Source organism: Amphibalanus amphitrite, unplaced genomic scaffold, assembly GCF_019059575.1.
Source record: "Amphibalanus amphitrite isolate SeventyFive unplaced genomic scaffold, NRLGWU_Aamphi_draft 000111F_arrow, whole genome shotgun sequence".
NCBI classification, from domain to species: domain Eukaryota; kingdom Metazoa; phylum Arthropoda; class Thecostraca; order Balanomorpha; family Balanidae; genus Amphibalanus; species Amphibalanus amphitrite.
This window is the reverse complement of record NW_024881606.1, coordinates 589,683-611,704: the sequence shown is the minus strand read 5'-3', so window position 1 is coordinate 611,704 and position 22,022 is coordinate 589,683. Positions and strand designations below refer to the sequence as shown.

Below are 22,022 nucleotides of genomic sequence, written 5' to 3'. Positions count from 1 at the left end.
AATGCGGTTATCCAGTGCGGCACCTTGCCAGAACCTTCTTATTAAGTTGTTAACTATGCAATCGAAGATATGCTCGTGAGATGTCTGTCAAACAGCCCATCCGCCGCTGTGACACTGATTAGTGCTGAAGGTGAAGGTAAAACCGGACCGGAATGGGGTCACACAGTGCTGAACCGGCCGGCCGCAGCGTCTCGCAACGCGTGCAACCCAGCGACGATTAGACGAACCCGCGGCGGAAACGGAACGGAAACTGAGCGGAAACGGAAACGGAACGGAAACGGAACGGAAACGGAACGGAAACGGAACGGAAACGGAACGGAAACGGAACGGAAACGGAACGGAAACGGAACGGAAACGGAACGGAAACGGAACGGAAACGGAACGGAAACGGAACGGAAACGGAACGGAAACGGAACGGAAACGGAACGGAAACGGAACGGAAACGAAACGCAAAGTCTGGCTGTGTATTGGTCCTGTGAGGGAAGGGAGCAAACTGGAGTAAAAAGGGATCTGAAGCGTTCCAGAAGTGAAACAATAGCTAGAACGCACACAGATAGACAAAAAACGAGCTCGGAATGGAGATATATAGTAAGTTTGTCTGATTGGCGGAGTGTTAACCCTATTAGTGGCAGGCTCCTGGCTACCCCTATTAGTGGCAGGGGGGGGGCTGTTTACGACCCCCCCCCCCTTGATATCTCGAGATCTAACGGGCCGATTTTCAAAATTCAAACGGCATTCGATTTCGCTCAACGTGATCTACATTTCTAAAAAATGAAAATTAAAAAAATGTCTATAGGGAGGTAGAGGGGGGTACAAACGGGCAAATTGCAGATACATTTTAGACTGTTTATCACGGCCAGGTTTCTGAACCAATCTTAACGCAACTTTTGCCGATCGATAGAGAATGAACCTGGAATTTACATGGATCCTAAAAATATGCATTTTCAAAAATCATAGGCGGATACAGATCATTGAAATTGGGGGTACACAAAAACTATAATAAATAAGGTTTTTGTTGGTACTGTTTCTAAAAAGGGTGGTAATGGTCTTGTTATGTTACAATTTTCTTATGAGAGAACGACTACAATTGTATTGGTCATGCATAGGCGGTGTCAGGGCACCTATGTTGGGAGGTAAAACATAACCCCCCTTTTTGGACGCCTGGATCCGCCTATTATAGCAAAAACGTGTCAGAAGAGGATGCACAACAACTTTGTATATGTTATCACATGATACCTTTCATTCACTGTTCGTAAAACTTATTATAATACATCAGCATCGTGATCTTCGCCCAAATGACTCGCTTCACGAATAGGACCCCCCAATTCCCAGTGCTCTGGAGCCGCCCCTGGTAAAGTTATGAACTTGAAATTTTCAGGGAATGTGCCCAATTTAGTTTTAGGAAAAGTCAGAAAATTTCAGCATCGTAGCATCAGCGGTTTCGGAGATATTCCCGAAAAACCTGAGGGGTGGATGAAAACAACCCCCCCCCTGCCACTAATAGGGTTAAGAATGCATTACATCTAAACGAAATGTCATCAAAATATGCCGATAAGATGCAGTGTCGGAAGCTGAACAAAGGAAACGACCCGGATATAGAATAGAGAATGTCTGAAAAATAACAGAACGGCGAAGCGTGACGCAGAAACAGAATGGTACGGCAGTGCAACGGCAAAGCGGCGTGATGTAACGCAGCGGAATCCGTTATGAAATCAGCAAATCAGCCCCGATCAGCAGCGGCGAAGCCGGTGAGGAGGGAGGGTGCTGGGTAGACCGGCTGGACGGCTGGACGGCTGGATGGTTGGATGGCTGGGGTCGGCCGGACGGTCGGCAGGTCAGAACGACCGCGGCCGGTGACGAGAGTGGACAGACGGCAGCGGCACGAGTGGACCGTGCCACCCACTCCGGTGGTGAGTGAGGTGGAGTGTGAGCGAGTGTGGACAGTGAGGAGTGTGATCATCCCTGCAGCGACAGAAGATATCAATTGTAGGGAGAGGACGGCTGAAAGGCTTCAGCGAAATCACCGGCACTGCCGGTGAACGTGAAGAAGAAAAATGCTAATAACGGTGAGTGCGTTTGTCTTTTGATGAATGCATATGGCTTACCAATGCAGAATGATGAGCTGATTGATGAAATTACGTCAAGGCATGATTGTTTTTATAAGATGTGCTGCCAGCCTTTTACAGCAGCAACAGTGCAGTTTATGACGACTGTCAGTTCGTGTTGCAAGCTAATAGAATAATGAAGTTGTTTTTCATGAAGTCAAGCGACGAACCCAGCGTGTACAATTTATCCTTCGTCGATTTCTCAGAAAGGTTAACTGTAAATAAAATAATACATATCAAACAGATAATGGCAAAAGCTTCCTTACATACATATACCTACATATATGAAAATGCCAAGTTTTTAAAACATTGACATTGACATTGACATTGTTTCTTTTGTAAGATGGACAAACACCTAATCCACCCTCTCATCAACGTAGAATCTCATCAATTATGTATGGTCACTTTTCGGATTATTCTCTGGGATAATAATATCTAACTCACAAGTCTATATATTTCGGATGATATTGCTCACCCTTGGTCACTGGACAAAATAAAAACAATTACATGTGTAATTCACATGTAATTGTTTTTATTTTGTCCAGTGACCAAGGGTGAGCAATATCATCCGAAATATATGGACTTGTGAGTTAGATATTATTATCCCAGAGAATAATCCGAAAAGTGACCATACATAACTAATTTCCTGGGAAAAAATGACTTTAAAACAACATATCTCATCAATTGTTGCAGCAAGCCTAAAAGTAGTGCACCAACTCGCATTAAATCAGTACTATCTCGTGTGATCTCACCGCTCTGTTTACCGTTTTCAGATACGTCTGGCGTCGTTTGCGGTCCTCTTGTCATGGTGTTCTGCCACATCTTCCCATCTGCCGGTTCAGGGTGACGATCTGCAGCGCACTGTACCGGAAATCCGGTGAGTGATGATCACCGGACAGGAGGTGAATCAGCGGAACCCATCCACAATGTCCCGGTCACATGGCACATCAGTGCCACTGACTTGACGTTAGCGTATGCTGAGGTCGCGAGCATGTTTTCTTCCTTTGTGCATCGTAGTCAAAATGAGCGTCAGTCTCAGATTGCAAGGCTGCTTACAAGTCATTGCAAACATATGTTTTGCCGGACATTTACGCAGACACCGGATAAAAAGATCGTCTGGTTGTCATGTTTTATTTATTTTCCAATTAAATAAAGATTTTTGAAACATAGAAATGCATAGCGTGTGAAGAACTTGAGTTATGGGATGGAATGCGCTAAAGAAATATGTTTTTTATTCAAACTCAGACTCCTAATTACCACTGCGTGTTATTCTAGACTATCGCGTCGTCTCAAATCTCACTTGAAGTTGCGCGATTTAATCCCAAGGGAATACCTGCAAAAGCATTGCTTGATAAGCGCTCACAAAAACACACACGTGTCCGTCTTTGGTTTCCCACCAAGATCAATTTTCTCCCACGATGGGACACACGTTCACGGTGCACTCCGCCGGCCGCCGCTCGGTCCTGCAGGTCACGTGGCCACATGCTAATCCTGTTGGACCGGTCAGGTGACCGGGCGGGGGTGCGAGAGTCGCCCCGGCGCGGGAGCCCGGCACGCTGACCGGCCGGAAAGACCGGAACTGCTTCGGCCGCTGCCGGGGCCGGGATGACCTGATTTCCCCCACACACGCCCAGCTACCCGTGCGTCATCTCGAATGACTGAAAAAATGACGCGTCTTCCGGATGTCACGTGCTGCAATGTGGAATGCATGTGTTTTTAATCATCAACAGATATTCGCATTCCAATTAGTGGATCCTTGATTGGGTCGCTGACTTTCTCGCGAAGGTTTGGCGTGGTTTCATCGTCCTCCACTCAATTTCGGGACACCATTGACATCTCCGTCGACGCGTTTAATAAGCTAGCACGACAAAAATTCAGAGTTGAGCTGCTTCGTCTACTTAAAAAAAAATTATGTTGATGTTTGACACTATCCCTGTTCTTTCTTCAGATATCGGCGAGAAGCGCCTTCACGGACACACGAGAGCCCATCAGCGACTGCATCCTCGGGTGCACACGAAGATGCTTCCAGTCAAGCCCCGGGGACACATGAGCTGTCTATCATTGCAGCTTCCAACCGTCATGGTCGGCTAACACACCACGGGATGGACCTCTCCGCCACAGCACACGACCGGGCCGATCAGCAGCCCGATCCGGAGTACATGGAGGACCCGACACACCCGGGCCGCTTCTGGTTCCGGTTTGGACTGATGGACGCTGTGGAGGGGGCGCCGAGAGGCCGACCCCCTCTGGAGGGTCAGGGAGTGGCACAGAGGGTAGAGGTGGCACCTCCACTGCGCAGGAACGACCAGATAACGGAGGAAGAGGAGCGGAAACAGACGGGAGAGCGGGTCAGTCAGGCGCCAGATCAGAAGAGGCCTAACCCGATACCGGTGCACAAAAAGGAAACGTTCCCGGCGAAGAAAGCTACTTTCCCGAAAAAGCAAGATGCATCCCGGGTTACAATCACCAACTCATCGCCAGAGAAAGAAAACAAGCTGCCTCCATTCGTGAACCATCCCAATCCCAATCTGGGATTGAACCCAAATCCAGTATCGTCGCAAAAGCCAAACACACACCATCCTCAGCAGAGGATTCCGCCTCCTTCACTTCAGCAGATTCCGCCTCCTTCTCACCAACAGATTCCGCCTCCTCCTCACCAACGAATTCCACCTCCTACCCAGCAGAGAATTCCGCCGCCTCCCCAGCAGAGGATTCCGCCTTCTTCCCAGCAGAGGATTCCGCCTCCTACCCAGCAGAGGATTCCACCACGGCCTCCGCAGCGGATCCCTGCACCTCCCCGTCCCCAGCGTCCCTTATCTCGTCCCTCTGGTGGCATCCATGCCATCCCCGCTCCCAACAACGGCAGACCGGCAGTTCCGAGCGTAATAACCGGCAGCAGAAGACCCAGCCAGCCCATTCGCCCTCCTGGGGGTGTCGGCAATCATCTGCTTCAAGGTTTTCGTCCGACCACAGTGCCCAGTCGCCGCCGGCCGGTGACTCCCCAAGGCAGACCGGCTCCGCCCCGCATCATAACCGCGGCGGAGCGACTGGACAACTCTGCTAAACCGCAGAGCTTTGATCTGTTCGCCTCCGCATCACTCAACTTCGGCGGGAGGCCGCCGGTGGCGCCCGGCACGCCCTCGGATGTCGTGGTGGGGTATTTCAAAAAGGACGAGCCGAATGGAGTTCGTGGGGCCAGGCTCTTCAACGAGCTTAACAAAGGTCAACCGGCTTTCCAGCCGCCAGGTCCCGGTTCGCAAGTGCGGCAGGTGATTCAGGTCGGAGCACAACCCAAGCCAAATCTCTCGCGTCCGCAGCCTTTTGCACAAAGCCAAGCAAACTTTCACGCCCATCCCGCGGCTCAGACAAATCAAGTCGGAAAGCAGCGGATAGTAGTTCCGTCCCCGGTCCGTCAGAGTCAGACAGTGCAGAGAGTGACAGCCGGTCAGATTACGAGTGGCGGCCAGGCGCAGCGGACGAGGCCGCCGTCGCACTCGGGTCACCCGAGAAAGCCGCGACCGCCGGCACCGGTTCAGATTAGCGCGCCAGAGCTTGATGTAAGAAAACCGGTAGCGACTCAAAGCGACCTGGGTCATTCGGGTCAGGCGGTGTCAAACGGTGATGGTTTTACAGTTCAGCATTCCGAACAGATAAAGACATTGCTGGAACATGAATCATCAAGACAGGTACAACAGGATGCACCACCTAACAGTAGCACATCAGCACTGGCCGGACAGGCAGACTCAGACAGCAATCAAGGCAAAATAGAAAATATAGGACACACAGGAGGTCCATCTGATGGTCCGGGGGAGTCAGCCAAGCTGAGACCAACACCTATCCACAGTTCAACGCAGTCCTCTACCAGTGTAGGGTCAGGGAACATCAGCATCCCTCCAGGTCAGCCAGAACAAAGGGTAACGAACAACCCTAAGGAGAACCAGAACAGGAAACCTGCCAATCCTACTCCTGTTCAAAACCACCCCAACAGTCCGTCTTTTCCCGGGAAGGAGGTTCACCGATTGAGGCCGCCGCCGCCTCTGCCGCCGCAGAAGCACTCACCGCAAGGGAACGGCGGAAAACACATCGGTAGACCATCCGCTAACGGGGCTGCTCCAGGTCACTCACCTAAACATCCTCAACATCCAAGACCAGGATCTAAAAGGAATCATCCAGTACCAAAGCCAAGACCAGTCATCCCAGGAGGAAATGCTCCGCCCTTGAGAGTACCCTCACAGCCACGGAGGCCCATTGTCCGCCCGCCAGGTTCGCCTGCTCACCCGCGGCCATCTAGCCGACGAGACGGACCTCGTCTTCCTCCGCGTCCTCCTCCGAAAACCGGCTTGCGCCCTCCTGGAGCTCCCAGGCCTCTGCCGCCCAGTGGAGCCCCAGCCCCTCCGAAAACCGGTCTGCGCCCTCCGACTGGGGCTCCCAGACCTCTGCCTCCCGGCAGAGTCCCGGCTCCGTCCACCGCAGGAGGGCGTCGTCCCAGCGGCCCTCCCCGCCTGCCGAGTAGTGGCCGTCCCACGCCTGGTGTAGGCCCTGCTGCCCGAGTGCCCCTTCAGCCGCCTCAGGGCAGCAGAGAGGCACCAGGGCCGCCAATCACAGACCGACACGACGGCAGCAGTGCCTTCCACCAGCAGTATTACCATGGTAGCGGAGGAGGTAAACATCCGCAGGCGTTGTCGTACAATCAAGGGTACAAGTACGTACCGGCTGGTTATGAAGCCTACCACGGGTACCCGTACAACGTTGAGGGCCACAACTATGGAAAGGACTTCACGCTTAGCGTACCAGGCTACGGACGAGATCAAATTCACGCCCAACGCCCTGCAGTACAGGGTCACGGACAGAATCAGGGACACAGCCACGGCCTTGGACAAGGTCATGGAGGTCAAGGATACAGACACAGTCATATGCACGGGCATGGTCCAGGTCATGGTCACGAACATGGGCACGGCGGCCAAAGCTACCCCCGAATTCCCCACACTCATGTTCCTCTCTCCTCGCCGCAGCACACGGGTCACTCCCAGGTCCATCAGGGGCACTCACATCACACAAACTCGGAGCCAGCCGTGTCTCACAGCTCATCTGAGCCAGCAAGCTTGTCAGAAGACACCGATTACTCCACAGGACAAGCCAGCCAAACAAAAGACACTGTAGCAAACCAAACTAAATTGACTAACGCCACAGAGTCTGATAACAATTCTGACAAGGAGACCAAGACAAACGAAGACGGCGAGCCGGGAGCAGAGTACTCGAGCACTGAGTCGAGCTCTAACTCCAGTTCCGACTCGGACGACTCGTCCTCGGACGAAAAGGCCGGTCCGAAAGAGCCGCTAGTGACCTCCGGGAGCTACACGGCCCCGGCACCGGAGCCTGTCCATGAGGGTGATTTAGTTCACGAATATAGCGATTATGATGATCACGGTGATTATCATGATCATGACGATTATCACGACGATGGCGGCTACGATGGATATGTGGACTCGAGTGGTAATGACTTTGGTCGTTACCATTGATAGGCACGTTTGATTGGTCTATCAATGTTTGTTTGTTTATCAATGTTTGCTTGTTTGGTATGTTTGGTTGTTTGCTTGTGTTTCTTGCCAAGCGTGTCTGCTGCTTTCCTACTGGTACTTGGCTGCTAGTTTTGCTTGGCCAGACCTATTTGTTTGTTTTCGTTTTTGTTTTTACCTTGCTTGTGTTGAAACTCGCACGCTCAAAAGCACCGCCAGAATTAGAATTAAGCACTGGCTGACCATGTAAAGAAATAGCCTTTTGCCAGTGAGCAGCACGATAAACTGAAATAGGATTAAATCGTACGAGTACGAGTCCCATGTATGAATGAATTGTATACGGTGTTGTCATACGAGTAGTGGGTGTTTATTTATTTATCAGAATGTCATGTTGTGCTTTTTTTACATGATAATAAAATGATCTATATATTGAAGAATAGTGTTTTAATTTTGGAATGCACATAGGTACGTTTAATGGCCGAGTGATTGGCAATTTTGTCATGTGCGTACAAATTCGCGAATGCGTGAACGCTGTTGTACTTGTATGTGAAGACGAGTAGCAAACTTAGAGAAGGGAAATCGTCAAAAGAGTTCGATGTCCAGCAAATACGCTCTATCAAAACGATTTTCAATTAAAAATAACGCAATAGAAGAGGCTGCATTGTTGAGATGAACGGAAAGCAGCGATGTCAATATGAAATAAAACTCGTTTGCCCTTTCTTGTCATTTTTATGGGAGGGTAACGGTAGACTTATGTGAAATTAACGTTCTAGATCATCGCGTATCATTAGATCGTATGAATACTTGGCAGCTTTTATGTTTCAAGTGGAAAAGGAAGATTTTGTTCTGCTGAGCATTGGTCATTTAGAAATATTTCTTATTGATTTTAAACGATTTCCTTTCTCTCTCTCTCCGGATCTCGCTAAGGCACAAAGAAAGAAAGAAATACTTTGGCTTTGGTTGTTGGCCACGCTGGCCGGTTTGTTTTGATTTCATAATGATGAAAACGGGTGATCAATGAAATATCAATTTTTATTTCGGTTTAACCAAAAAAAAAGTAAACCAAATACTGTAGCTGTAAATCAATTAAATTATTCTTCTAAATCGCAGAGCTGCTACGAATCCAGCATGTTTTTTGCCCAGCTCACGAGACAATAAAATCGACCGCTATATTTTTCGCTGTTTGCATTTCTCTGTTAAGCGCTAAGTAAATTTTTGTTTGAATATTTTCGACTCAAAATTTCACATGGCACCGTCAAAATCTACAAAACTTCATAAATCAGGCAAATGTCAATCAAAGAAAGTTTTACTCGGGGTTCAAGGAAGTGATGTTAAAATTTGGCACCTTGGCAACAGAAGGAAAAAAAGGTGTGGCTCAAGTCGCAAACAGAAAAGGAAAGGCTCATCTTGTGCAGCAAAGAAAGCAAAACATAGCTGTAACAAAAAGAAGGTGGCCTCCAAATGTAAACGTGAGTATGTAAAAGTTACATCATAGGAACACTGTCAGTTACGTACCTTAAATAGTCCTGTTAAGATCGTTGAAATGCTTACGGCAATGCTTTTATTCAAAGGGTATCGGAAACGCGAGTAATAGATAGGTACAGTAGGTCTACTAAAAAAGTCCCCCGCTCCAGAGGCGGCCGGCCGGCCGAACCCCCGGATTCCAGCCCCGACTCTACTGCGCAGGTTACGCGACACGGGTCAGGTCGCGGCGCCCGGCGAGTGGGTCAGTTGGCGGCGGCCGGCCGTGGAGTGAGGACGCCGTGTGTGGGGCGCAGAGATGCCGCAGTGCAGAGGAGGGGAAGATAGTGACTCTGCATGATGCCGGAAATGATGCCTTTGTGATCTAAATTAAACACATGCAGACGCAGTGCATATCCTCCCTTGCCCCATTCCTATTTTATCATAATCCTTCAATAATCAATCCGTAATGACCATTTAATGCAAGCAAGCAAACAAAACAACCCGTTTAGCGGCGAAATCATCTCGGATAAAAAGCGACAGTGATGATTGGAATAGACTTAGCGCGAGGGCAAATCGAGGGGTATATATGTATCACATACCGAGCATTTTATTCCCATCTAGCAAATCAATATTGGAGATCTTGTCCCACAAGTCAGCGGCCGTTCTAGACACAGATGAATACTTTGCGGTCGCATCATTATCTGCAATAATTCAAAGCGAGGCTTAACCCTCGCCGGCCGAGGGTGGGGGGCGGGTGCCGCCCCCCCCCCCCCATAGGGTTTTTTCGCGATAGCTCCAAACACGCTGGCGATAGAGAGCTGAAACTTAGCATACCTGACCTTTTATTCAAGCCGGATCTTTTGACACCAACCGCATTTTTTGGTCAGGTCAGGTCACTGACCTATGACGTCATAAGTGAACCTCAGCACGGTCTTCAGATGTCGCAACTTCGCAACGCCCTCACTGCCAGAGGGGATGACACAGGGAAATAAAACTTGCAGAATCTAGTATCCATTATGAGTCTCACAACTTGTATATCTCGGATTTTCCTAAAGGTCATATGAGGTCAGGTCATTTTCGTGACCTCACCATAGACCAGACATTTATGGGCCTCCTGACAGGTATGGTTGCGGTTGGTGGCAGGCCGTAGCCAGGCGAAGTCAGTGAGGGGACCGGCCGTGCGCGGCTTTGTGCGCACGTTAAACTTTGGACTCTAAATTCTGCCATAGAATCGGAATTGCGCGATCGGAGGGTAGAGGGCAGGGTCATCGCAACAAGCTTCGCTTAGCGGTGGCTCTGTCCTTGTGAATCCTTCCCATCAAAAGGTTCGGACTAAATTTATAAAAAAAAAATGAAAAAAAAATACTAAGTCAATGGGGAAAAATTAAAACTGCTATTCTGGCGCCGGGAACGATCTCCAACTGTCTCAAGCACACAGAATCGTGATTTGATGCACTCCTTGCAAGGTTAGATGCGTCACTTTTGCAATGTTGACCTTTCGTGACGTCATTTATGACGTCATCAAGGTCATATTCGTTTTTCGTCAATAACTCTTGATCAAATTGAGATAGCGAGTCGGGAAAGCCACCAATGGACTCAGGAAGACCTGTCGAATCGAATGATATGCGATATGACCTCTTTCGACCAACTGTGACCTGGGGGTGCTGACCTGACCTTGACCTGAGGTCAAAACCCTAAGTTGACATGACCCGAACAAACAGTATATCATTCGACGCGCCTGAGCCAGGCGAACACTATGCTGCCAAAATCGCGGCTCTGCGGCCATTTTTGCGAAGTTATTCACCAAAAACTGAACCGTACCTTGGTGCACTTGACCTGACCTCAGAGGTCACCGGTTAACCTAGGACCTTAAAATCGGGTACCAATCTCTGCGTCTCGTAACGGCGCACACGCTCGTTTTTTCCGCGACGCGCTATCTCCACCAGGGGCGAAACGGCGAGGGGGGTCGTAACCGCCCCCCCCCCCCTCGGCCGGCGCGTATGTAGAAAACCAATAGGTCCGAACCCGGCCGAGAAGAAGGGGTGGATATCGCCACCATGTTTTTTTGCAAAACTGATGGTAGAAGGCTGACATTTCATATGCCTTACATTTGATTCAAGCCGGATCATTTGACATTAACCACGCTTTCAGGTCAGGTCACTTAGCTATGACGTCTTACTTAACCCGCGCCGGGCCGGGGGGTTAGATATTATTAGTGAGTGAGTGAGTTAGGGCCAGTGAGTTAGATATTATTATCCCAGAGAATAATCCGAAAAGTGACCATACATAACTAATTTCCTGGGAAAAAATGACTTTAAAACAACATATAAAATGTATGTCACGGAATTTTGATATCGGTGACCTAGGGTCAGGTCAATTTTGACCTTTCAAGGTCAAATTATAGTTTATTTGACGCGTCTCGACGAGAGGAACACAATGCTGGCAAAAGTAGTGTGATGGCTCTTTTGAGTCAAAAGTTACTGCCGAAAAAACACTTCGTAAAAACGGCTATTTTTGGAGTTTTTGCCCTCTGAAGGTTAAACCGTTGACCTGAGGTCAAATCTGAGACATTATTCAGAAAGGTCTGTAAAAGGGCTGTCGAATGCGTTTTTCCGCGGCGCTGTAGCTCTATCGGTTCCCGAGATAGCCGTCGGCAGTTTCATAAATGTTTAAATAGTCAACATTTTACCTTTGGTGACCTCTGGTGACCTGACTTTTGACCTGACCCAAAAAATGACTGAAGTGTTTTCGTCCTTATTTTGGACGTTCTTTCGATTGCGCTTACCGCGTGTCGCTACGTGGCCCAGGAGCCGAGTTAGAAGGGGGGGGGGGGTGTTCAGACATCCCCCGGCACGGCGCGGAATCTCAGAGCACCTGCCCGGCGCAGGTTAAGTAAACCTCTGCACGGTTGTCGGTTATAAAATGGTGCAAATCCGCAATGCACTTAGTGTCATACGAGCATAACGGGGAAATATGGAAACTGTTAATTTGGCGTCGGAAATTATTTAAAACTATACCTCAAGCACATGAAACCGTGACTTCATTCATTCTTGGCAAGGTCTAATGCTTCACTTTTGCATTGTTCACCTTGCGTGACGTCATTTATGACGTCACTAGGGTCATAGGAGTGCTTCGTCAATAACTCCCGATCAAAATGAGCTAGCCATTCGGGACAGCCATCAATGGTCTTTGCAAGACTTGCCAAATCAAATGTTATGCAACATGTCCTCCTTTCAACAGCTTCGTGACCTGTGTTGCCCTAACATGACATTGACCTGAGGTAAACATCCTAAATTGTTTCACCTAAACAAAAAAGCATATAAATCGACGCGTCTGAGAACAGAAAACACGATTGTATCGAAATGACGATAATGGGACCATTTTTGCGAAGTTATTTACCAAAAACCGATCTAATGCCTTGGGGCCCTTGACCTGCGCTAAGAGGTCACTGATATTTTAAAATGTGGTACCAGTCACTGCGTCACGTAACGACGCAAGCGCTCGTTTTTTTTCGCGAGGATCTAGCAGCTAGCTCAAATATAGGAGCTAAACATGGGGTTGGGGAATCGCTACCTTCTCATTCACTATTAAGCCGGGATAGTGCTTGCAATTATTGTTAAAATCTAGCATTTTAAGATTTCAAATGACCCATTTTTCCCGCCCAAGTCTTTCAATTCAAGGTCATAACACCAGGTCACGTCAAGCGACCTTACCTCAAGGAAAGTTCCTGCTGCTCATTATACATCTAAATACACCGACTAACCGATCGCTTTAGAACTTTCAGCGATTTCAATGGGCAGCAGTATATGTATTTGAAACGTTTACTTTGCAAGTTTGACATTGTTGACAGAAAGGCCGGGTCAATTTTGAGATCGCTCAAGTCAATGGGAGAAAATTGTACTGCGCTTTTTTAGACGGAACGCATAATAAACACTCTGAAAACATGTGGTGCTTGATGAGATACAATACTGAATGAGAAAATTGTTTGTTTTGTTGGGAGCCATCTTTTTCGGTCTGAAAAGGCCCTTGCATAGCTATGACATTGCTCTGGTGTAGTAATTGGGTTGTGCGAGCCAGCGCCAGTGATCTGCGAAAGCGAGACTGTTCCCGTGGGACGATTGCCCTGTCGGGACGGTCCAGCCGTCTCCCAAATGGTCACCCGAAGAGGATTAGGTATGTGTCCTGGACTGGAATGGATCCGACATCAACTACAGGTTGGCTAGTGGGGTGACCTCCAGTCCAGAGAGGGAAGCATGAAGACTAGGGGCGATGCGGATTGTTTTTTTTTTTTCCTGAGGATAGCGAGGACGGAAGAGTCCCTTCCTTATACTGAATGTATCTCAGGCTGTTAAATCTCCTAAGCGTTTTTTTTTTCTCGACATCGTCAAGGTGTCATTAATAGAAACATGAAATCCGGGAGGATAAATTAGATATAGAAATTGTGGCCAACAGAACATTATCAGTTGCGTTCAACACATTCGTAAGCCTGATCATACACCCAGCTTACATATGAGCCATGTAATGATTATTTTTGATAGACATGCTAAGTTATGAAATCATCTGAAGTGTTTGTAAAGTTCCACGATACGGATCTAATATCCTGGTATGCATCATGACCATTTCTGGCCAGGTCTTGTCTTTGAACATAGGCCAAATTTTTCAAATGACCTTTAAAGATAAACTTTTGATTCATTCGAAGCGTTTTGATAAGAGGAACACGAGGCTGATAAAATTAATTTCATGCAAGTTTTAAGCTAAAAACTTTTAAGTGTTTGTGAAAAAGCAATTGGTTTTCTTCTCATACCAATGGTGGCAGTTGCTGTTATTTACGTGCTAAGCCGTTGACCTTAATTAAATCTGACAATATTATTCCGACATAGCGGTAAACGAGCTGATTGTTGTGTTAGGTTAGGCTCTTTCGGTCGATTGCAGAGTGGGAAGAATTACAGGAATTAAGGGGAGACAGGGAGCCTGGGCGGGAGTCCTGGACCTCATGCTCCGCTGGGGCCGAGCCCATCACGTGGGTTGGATTGCCCTGACACATGGATAGCCCTGGGCGGTGTTTCACGGCCCCGCGCTGCAGCACGCTGCGCTGCGCTGCTGCATTGGTTGTTGCGGCGGTTGATATGAATTCGGCTCCACGCTAGCATTGCCAGCTTCCGAGTATCTTGATGTTTCCATGGAAATTGGAAACCCAATGCACCGGTGCGCGCAACGCACCCTGTCCAAGCAAAATTTTACTATCGATGACCTCTGGTGACATGACCTCTGGCTCTGACCCGATCTAAAATTGGCTGAAGTATTTTTTTCTTTTTACTTTGCTACTTTTGACGCTACTTCGAATACCACTGAAATGCCCAAAGCTGAGTATGAGTTATATGAATGATGCTCAATCCCCATTTCCCCTCCAACAGGGCGTGAGATCTAGGCATTCCTGTGGGGCACGGGCTAACAATGACAATCTCATAATCATTGTGGCCATGATCATCTACTGCCATTCTTTAACACCGGTTTCGCTGCGCTGAGCGGTAGCCGTCCCGTTTGTTGGATTCTTCAGCTGGCTGGCGGAAAGCGTTACCGGCCGCCCGTCCACCGCCCGCGGGCTGGACCGAGCGGTCCCGCTGACCCCACGTGACCTGAGCCCGGCGCGATATGGGACAGGCAGACGGGGGTTCCGCTCAGCGAAGGCAGCGCCCACTGGTGCTGGGGACTTTTTTAATAGACCTACTGTACTACAGAGAGTAGCCACATTTATTGTGAAATGCGCATCTCATTTTGTTTATACGAAGAAGCGTAGCCGTTTAAAATGCAGTTCAAAACATTTACTTTAAGAGACGCTTAATGTAGCTCGACGATAGACGGTTAATGACGTTAAATGTAGTATAGACCGTTTACTCAACGCTCTCTCCTACAGGTGCCGGAAGCGCAAAACCAGCAAAACCGTCGTGTCCTGCTCCGGCTCCTCCGGGCCTGCTCGACAGGATAATGAGCATGTTTGGCATGTGCCCGCCTGCTAAATGTTAATGGTCAGAGAAGATACTCAAGTAGTTCAGCATCGACTATGAAGACCAACTCAGCGCTATGAAAATATGTTAAATTCATTGTCATAATATTACCTTTAAATATTTCACATTAGAACATCTAATGACAGAAGAAGAATCACTACGACACAAAATTGTCGATAAGTTTGACAACTCAAAATAAACATCAAACAAGAAAATTAAAACTAGTTTCGACGCGATACAAACTGTTTGGAATTAATTTCATTTAAATAAATGACTCAAAACTACGTCATGATTGCAAATGAAGGCTTCAAAAGAACCATGTCGGCTATGAGCATACCTATGTGTCAATGCTTTGAAAAGAAACTCACCTGAATGACTTCCTTAATTGATCGAATGAGTTTTATACAAAGGCGTGTTTTACACGTTGACTGTTGAGTTATGCCAATAAAATGTGCACCTTGCGGCAGCCGATAGCTGCATGCAAACAGGCTACATTGCATCTGGCAAGCGTCATCAATAACAGACATCATTAAATGTGCGAATATAAATACACTGGTTGCCTTCATGTATGATGCCGAGTTTGTGTTGGTTGTTGACGTGAGGATTTCATTTTCATCTAGCATGCGTACAATATTATATACCAGTATAACGCCTTTTGGGGCGACTAACGGAGCGAGCGAGAGGGTGGGCCTTGCACGTGCGAAATTGGGAGGGGGTACCTCCAACTGACTTGTGCATGTGCACGGCACCCTACTAACCGGTCTCTAGCGATGTGCCAAATTTGGGCACAATCGGCCCAGCCGTTCTCGAGATCTGGAAGCGGCACCCTGCACGTGCGCACGTGCAAAATGGGTCCCAACTGACTTGTGCACGGCACCCTACTAACCGGTCCCTAACTGTGTACCGAATTTGAGCGCAATCGGTCGAGCCGTTCTCGAGATCTGGAAACGACCCCTGCACGTGCGCACGTGCAGCAGCACCCCAACTCTGGCACATGGATATGCAGTGCCTAGTTGGTACCTACCCACATGCCAACTTTCAGCGCAATCGGCCAAGTAGTTACCAAGATATTGCAACAATTACAAAACTGACACCTCTTCGTTTTGCACGTGGCACGTGCATAAGGGGTCACCCACACGCTTCGGGAATAGTTCAATACTTGGTAGAAGGAATGAAGCTACCCTACAAAAATTACCCCGTGTAAATCGGTCAAGTGGTTGCTGAGATATAAGCCTCGCAAAAGCGTCCGCACGGCCGGCCGGCCGGCCGGCCGCTCATACTCAGAAATTTCCGTTAATCTAAGGAAAGACTACGCTCGCTTCGCTCGCTCCGTAATTAACACATGGTTTCCCGTGTGTAAATGGTTTTAACGCACGACGTGGATGGATTGGAGCACGAGTGCGTTAATGCACTAGTGAAACGAGTGCATTAACGCACGAGTGCTCCATTCCATCCACGAGTGCGTTAAAACCATTTATGCACGGAAACCATGTGTTAAACTAATTAATACATGCTTAACGGTGCGAATTTGAATTGAAATTAAATTTATTCTATGACACTAAAAGGGCCTTTTATGAGAATTCTTAGAATAAAGTCAATGACCCTTCCAAAAACTTCAGTTAAGAAATTAGCTACTGCACGCGCGTGCGTGCACCAATTTAAATTGGTGCACGGCTACCTTCGAATTATTGCACGGTTAATCTCTAGTGAACGCACCGTAAAGTATGTATTAATTGCAATTGGTAGCCAGTGCAACTGGGGAGCAACCAATAATAACAATAATTTTCGCCTCCATAATTTTCGCACACACCCCTCACCGAGTGCGGTGAGGGGTGCCTGCATGCGAAAGAGGGGCGCATTGAATGCGAAAATTGGGCGCCTGTGAGGCCTATAGGGTCGCTTCTGATGGTCATACCCCTTCCCCCCAGAGGGTTTAAAGGGACCCTCCCACCTTCAAAAAAGTTAATGAATTGGCATGAAAGTGATGTCGCTCGGTTTAGAAAGAGCAAAAACGAATATCTACCAAATTTCATCGAAAAATATTCACCGGTTTTCAAGATATTAGACTTTTAGTTTTGTTTACTTTTTGGGATCTCCGCTGTTCCTATAGCGACTTTACTTGAAAGTGCGGCATTTGTTGCGCGCAAAGCAGCATATACCACCGCGTGCTACAAAACGTTTTAGTCAAACATTTAAAAATCGTTAGATATCAGCGATGACGTCACACATTCAGAGGGGTATTCCTATGCATTAGCCCCTCTGAATCAAAATGCTTCAATTTTGAAATTCAATATTTCCGATTTAAGGCATTTCTCGAGGTTGTGAGTGCCGAAACCGGTAATTGTGAGCCAGGGACCCCATTTTGGCTATCTCAACTCAAATATAATGTTAAGGTGGGAGGGTCCCTTTAAACTGGTGCGGATATAGGTATATTCCTCACCGTCAGGGGCGTCGCCACAGATTTTCGGCAGGGGGGGGGGGGTGGGTGGATCGGCCGACTGAAAACCCAAAATTAGGTATCGTTGTGGTGCCGTGGGGCAGTTCACCACATATCAGTGACTGGGTTTTACGTTAATCAGAAATGGAGAATATCAACCTGGTGCGTGTTCCAAAAATTCAATCAGTTCGATCCAAACGGCCCCAAGTAAAAGAATTAATTTAAGGAGCGGGTTGTTATATTTAAATTACCAAAACGAAGTCAAAAACCAAAACAGCGAATCAGACCATGGAGCGACGAAGAGACGAGAATGAAATCCAAGTTGGCCAAATATGCCCTGCCTAATCTAAGTTATAAATCCCGGACAGAACGGGCCAAATCGCGGAGCCAGACGTGACGCGTCTGCTCGGGCCAAGACCTCGGCCAGAAGTCCCGGGGTTCTGAGCGCGCGGCCCGACGCAGCGGGCCGGGCCCAGACATGCGCAGAAGCACTCGGACACCACGTGGCTGCCGATCGGAGCGCGGATTGGTCACTGGCCGACGCACTGCGGCAGCGCAGGCCGCAGACACGCGGTCGCATCGTGATGGGACAAAGTTCACGAATAGACACGTCCTGGGCCGCCCCCCCCCCCCCCAGCGCCGGGGCGGGGTAGCGACGTCACAAGTCGGCGCGCGAATCGGTCTGCGCCGGGAACTCCCGTGCCGGCCGGCGACACACGTGGTTACCACAGTACTCACCGCCTCAGCGCGGAGCGCATACACGATAAGCCAAAACAATCACTTTTCACATCACTCGGTGCGCGACGCGATCGACACTTCACTGCGCGACGCAATAATCACTACACGGTACGGCGCAACGCAATTGTCACTGCACGGTCCTGCGCGACGCAAGAATCACTACACCGCGCGACGCAGTTATCACTTCACTGTCGGCGCCACGCGATCAGGATCGTCCTCGAACGCACGTACGCGGGCGCACTTAAAAGTATCTGAAGTCCGGTTGCGGCCGGAACTGCACGCGGCGGCCGCTGCGGGTGTGCACCGGCGCAGCCGCGGACGGCTTGTCGTCCTCGTCCGGCGATGCGGAAGACGTCACTCCAGGTCTTGAAGTCCTCTTGCTGGACGGTCTTGTTGTCGTCGGCGTCTGTGTTGGCTCGTCGGGCGCCCCAGTGGCGAGGGGCCCGAGCGAGGTCGACGGTGACGGCTGCTGCTCCGGAGCCGTAGGCTCGGTACTGCTCGGACCAAGCGTGTCCTCAGGTGGCGGCATGTGTGCCGGTTTGAGTCTGTCGACGCTTACAGTGTCGTGGGCGCCAGTCGGCAGCTCCAACGTGAACACTTTAGGGCTGCGTCTGATGACTCGCATGGGGCCGCGGTACGGGGACTCCAGAGAGCGCCGCACGCGGTCAACGCGTACCCACACGTGTGTGCATGTCATGAGATCGGGTGGCACATGTGTCGGTGGTGTGCGGGCATGGTTCGAGCCCTGTGAGAGTGTGACGAAATCGATTTCTGACATACGCTTTGCCAGTTCTTGGACGTACTTTGTCCCGACGGGGACCTTCTCGACGGCGCAGCGGGGAAACAGCACCTGCGCGCCTGTGACGGCAGTGAATGCCGAAAAACCCGACTCTGCTGGCATAGCTCTCAAACCTAGCAAAACGACGGGTAGCGCGCGCAACCACTCTTGCCTGCGCGCCCGGATGGCGGCTTTGAGCGTTCGGTGGACTCTTTCCACCATCCCATTACATGTCGGATGATAAGCAGTGGTTCGGAGGCGATGGAAACCTATCATTGAAGACAAGTGCGAAAACAGTTCTGATTCGAATTGGGAACCGCGGTCCGTGACTACATGCAGTGGCACTCCGAACCGGGACACCCAAGTGTCGAGGAAAGCAGAGGCTACACTTTCCGCGGTGATCGAGACCAACGGCACGGCCTCGACCCAACGCGTGGCGCGATCGATGCATGTCAACAAATAACGAAATGGCGCGGTGAAGGGGTGCCCGTGGGGTACTGACGGGGGCAGCGGCCCGACTATGTCTATATGTACAGTTTCGAACCGCTGTGAGGGAACATCAAACCGACCGGGCGGAGAACGAGTGTGTCTGTGCACCTTGGCTTCCTGGCATGCTTCACACTCCTTCACCCATCGCGCAATGTCACGGCGCATATCATGCCAGAAATAGCGAGAGCTGATGAGGCGGGTGGTGCCTTTCCTACCCGGGTGCGACAGGCCGTGGAAACGATCAAACACGGCGCGCCTGCATGCCTCTGGTACGTACGGGCGTGGATGTGGTCCAGTGTTTTCACACAGGACTGTGATGTCGCCAGACAGTGTTACTGGCTCCAATTGGGAGGTGTCCTGCGGCTTTGAGCGTGATTTTGGACCTGACTCGGAATCCTGGTGCTCTGAATCGGCACTGTCGGCGTCTCTCTCCTTTTCCTGCTTCTGAGCCGCCGCGATAAAGTGGAGGTCACATGCATCGAGGGACACTGCATGCACCGGGCGACTGAGACAGTCCGCCACCACGTTGTCACTGCCACGGATGTACGAGACCTCAGTGATGTATTCCGTGACGACACACCAGTGGCGCTGTTGGCGGTCAGACTTAGCAGTGTGCGGGCTGTGAAAAGCGCGCACGAGTGGCTTGTGGTCCGTTCGCAGGGTAACGTGGCGGCCTTCGATCATGTCACGAAAATGGAGTGTGGCCAGATAAGCCGCGAGTAGCTCTCTGTCATACGCGGCGTACTTCTGTTGGGCCTGACTGAGCTTCCGTGAAAAGAAGCCAATGGGAACGGGTACTCCGTCCACAATCTGATGGAGCGCGGCACCCACCGCGACTTGTGATGCGTCAGTAACGAGCTCGTACTGCTCGCAGTGTGGCACTGGGTGTGGAAGAGTGCAGGCGCCAGCCAGCGCTGCTTTACTGTCACTGAACGCCTGAGTCTGTTCCTCTGTCCACGTCAGTTCTTTGCTTTTTGGGTTGAGTCGAATCAGTTCGGTCAGGTGGAACGTGACATCGGCGAATCGCGGAATCATACGCCGGTAGAAGCCGATGAGTCCCAGATAGCGACGCAGTGACTCCGAGTCATGCGGTAGAGGGAGGTCCAGAATCTCCTTCACTCTGGCCTTGGGAGGTGTGACACCTGTGCTGGTGACGTCATGACCGAGGAAAATGAGTGACTTCTTCATGAACTCGCATTTCTCCAGTGAGATGCGAAGCTTGTGCTCAGCCAGCTTGCTGAACACGAGGCGCAAATCTTTCTCATGCTGCTCCTGGTTCTCGGAAAATACCAGGATATCGTCAAGAGAGACGAACACGCACGGCACGTCTCGGAAGATGCCGTCCATGACCCTCTGGAATGTGGCACCTGCGTTGCGAAGCCCCATTGGTATGAAGGTGTATTCGTACAAGCCGAAGGGCGTGGTGACGGCCGTCTTCTCTGAGTCAGCGGGGTTCATAGGCACCTGGTGATATGCACGGAGCAGATCGATTTTGCTGAACCACTGAGCGTTGTGGAGCTTGGTTGAGAGGCTCTGAATGTGCGGCAGTGGGTAGCGGTCCGGTTTGGTTACGGCGTTGAGCGCGCGGTAATCACCGGTGACACGCCACTCACCAGGGGTACTCTTCGGAACCATGTGGATGGGGGAGGCCCACGGGGACCTAGACGGACGAATCACTCCTGTTTTGAGCAGCACATCGAGTGCTTGCTTTGCTGCGGTTAGTTTGTCGGGCGGCAGCTTGCGTGGGCTGGCGAACGTGGGTGGAGCGCTGCCGGTGTCGATGAAGTGAGTGGTTTTGATTGGCGAGTCTGTGTAATCCGGCTGGTTAGGGCTGAGAACAGCGGGGTGATCCTCTAGGATGGGCCGCACTGCCTCAGGCACCTGAGCGAGATCGTTTATCACCAAATGAACAGACTCCCCGGTCGTCGGTACACCGGGAGCAGAGAGCAGAGTGGTGGAGTCGCGGAGAACTTGGGAACCACAATCGACAACCAACGAGTTGTGAGCGAGAAAATCGTTACCGAGTAGTGGCTCTGTCACTTCAGCCACTACAAATGTCCATGTGTAACTGCGTCTGAGTGTGGGGAGGACAATATCGAGAGTGGCCTCGCCATGCACGCGCAGTGGCTGCCCGCTGGCAGTCGTGATCGAAACAGCGGACGGGTGAATTAGAGTTCCATTCACATAGGAGGGTGGAACCAGGGATACACCAGCGCCAGTATCCACGATGAATTTCAGGGGCTGATCATTCACCTTGGCTGTGACCCTAAGGAGCGGCAGGCCGAGGGCTGCGTTTACGGCCTGCTCCTCTCGTTTCCCGACTCTGTGGCTGCACGGGATGGAGATGCAGCTCGTGAGGACGGCTGCATGGTCAGATCAGCAGCTTTGTCGGGCCAGTGACACCATGGCTTGCAAGTGCGTGCTCTGCTGCCGAAAAACAGGTGAGCACGGCATACTTTCGGCTTCTGGTCAGGATGGAACGGCGTGAGA

At 50.1% G+C, this 22,022-nt stretch overlaps 1 protein-coding gene and 1 long non-coding RNA gene across 2 annotated transcripts; both read left to right on the top strand.

Annotated features, from left to right (window-relative positions):
* Positions 1–1,818: 1,818 nt before the first annotated feature.
* Positions 1,819–8,339, top strand: LOC122381022 (basic proline-rich protein-like). Its single transcript, XM_043364706.1, has 3 exons — positions 1,819–2,066; positions 2,879–2,982; positions 4,054–8,339. Exons 1-3 carry the CDS (start codon positions 2,055–2,057, stop codon positions 7,622–7,624), a joined length of 3,687 nt encoding a protein of 1,228 aa, XP_043220641.1. The 5' UTR covers positions 1,819–2,054; the 3' UTR covers positions 7,625–8,339.
* A 414-nt stretch (positions 8,340–8,753) lies between these two features.
* On the top strand, positions 8,754–15,659 carry LOC122380982. Its single transcript, XR_006256446.1, has 2 exons — positions 8,754–9,090; positions 15,000–15,659. It is a non-coding gene; the product is annotated as an uncharacterized LOC122380982 (long non-coding RNA).
* The last annotated feature ends 6,363 nt before the right edge of the window (positions 15,660–22,022 follow it).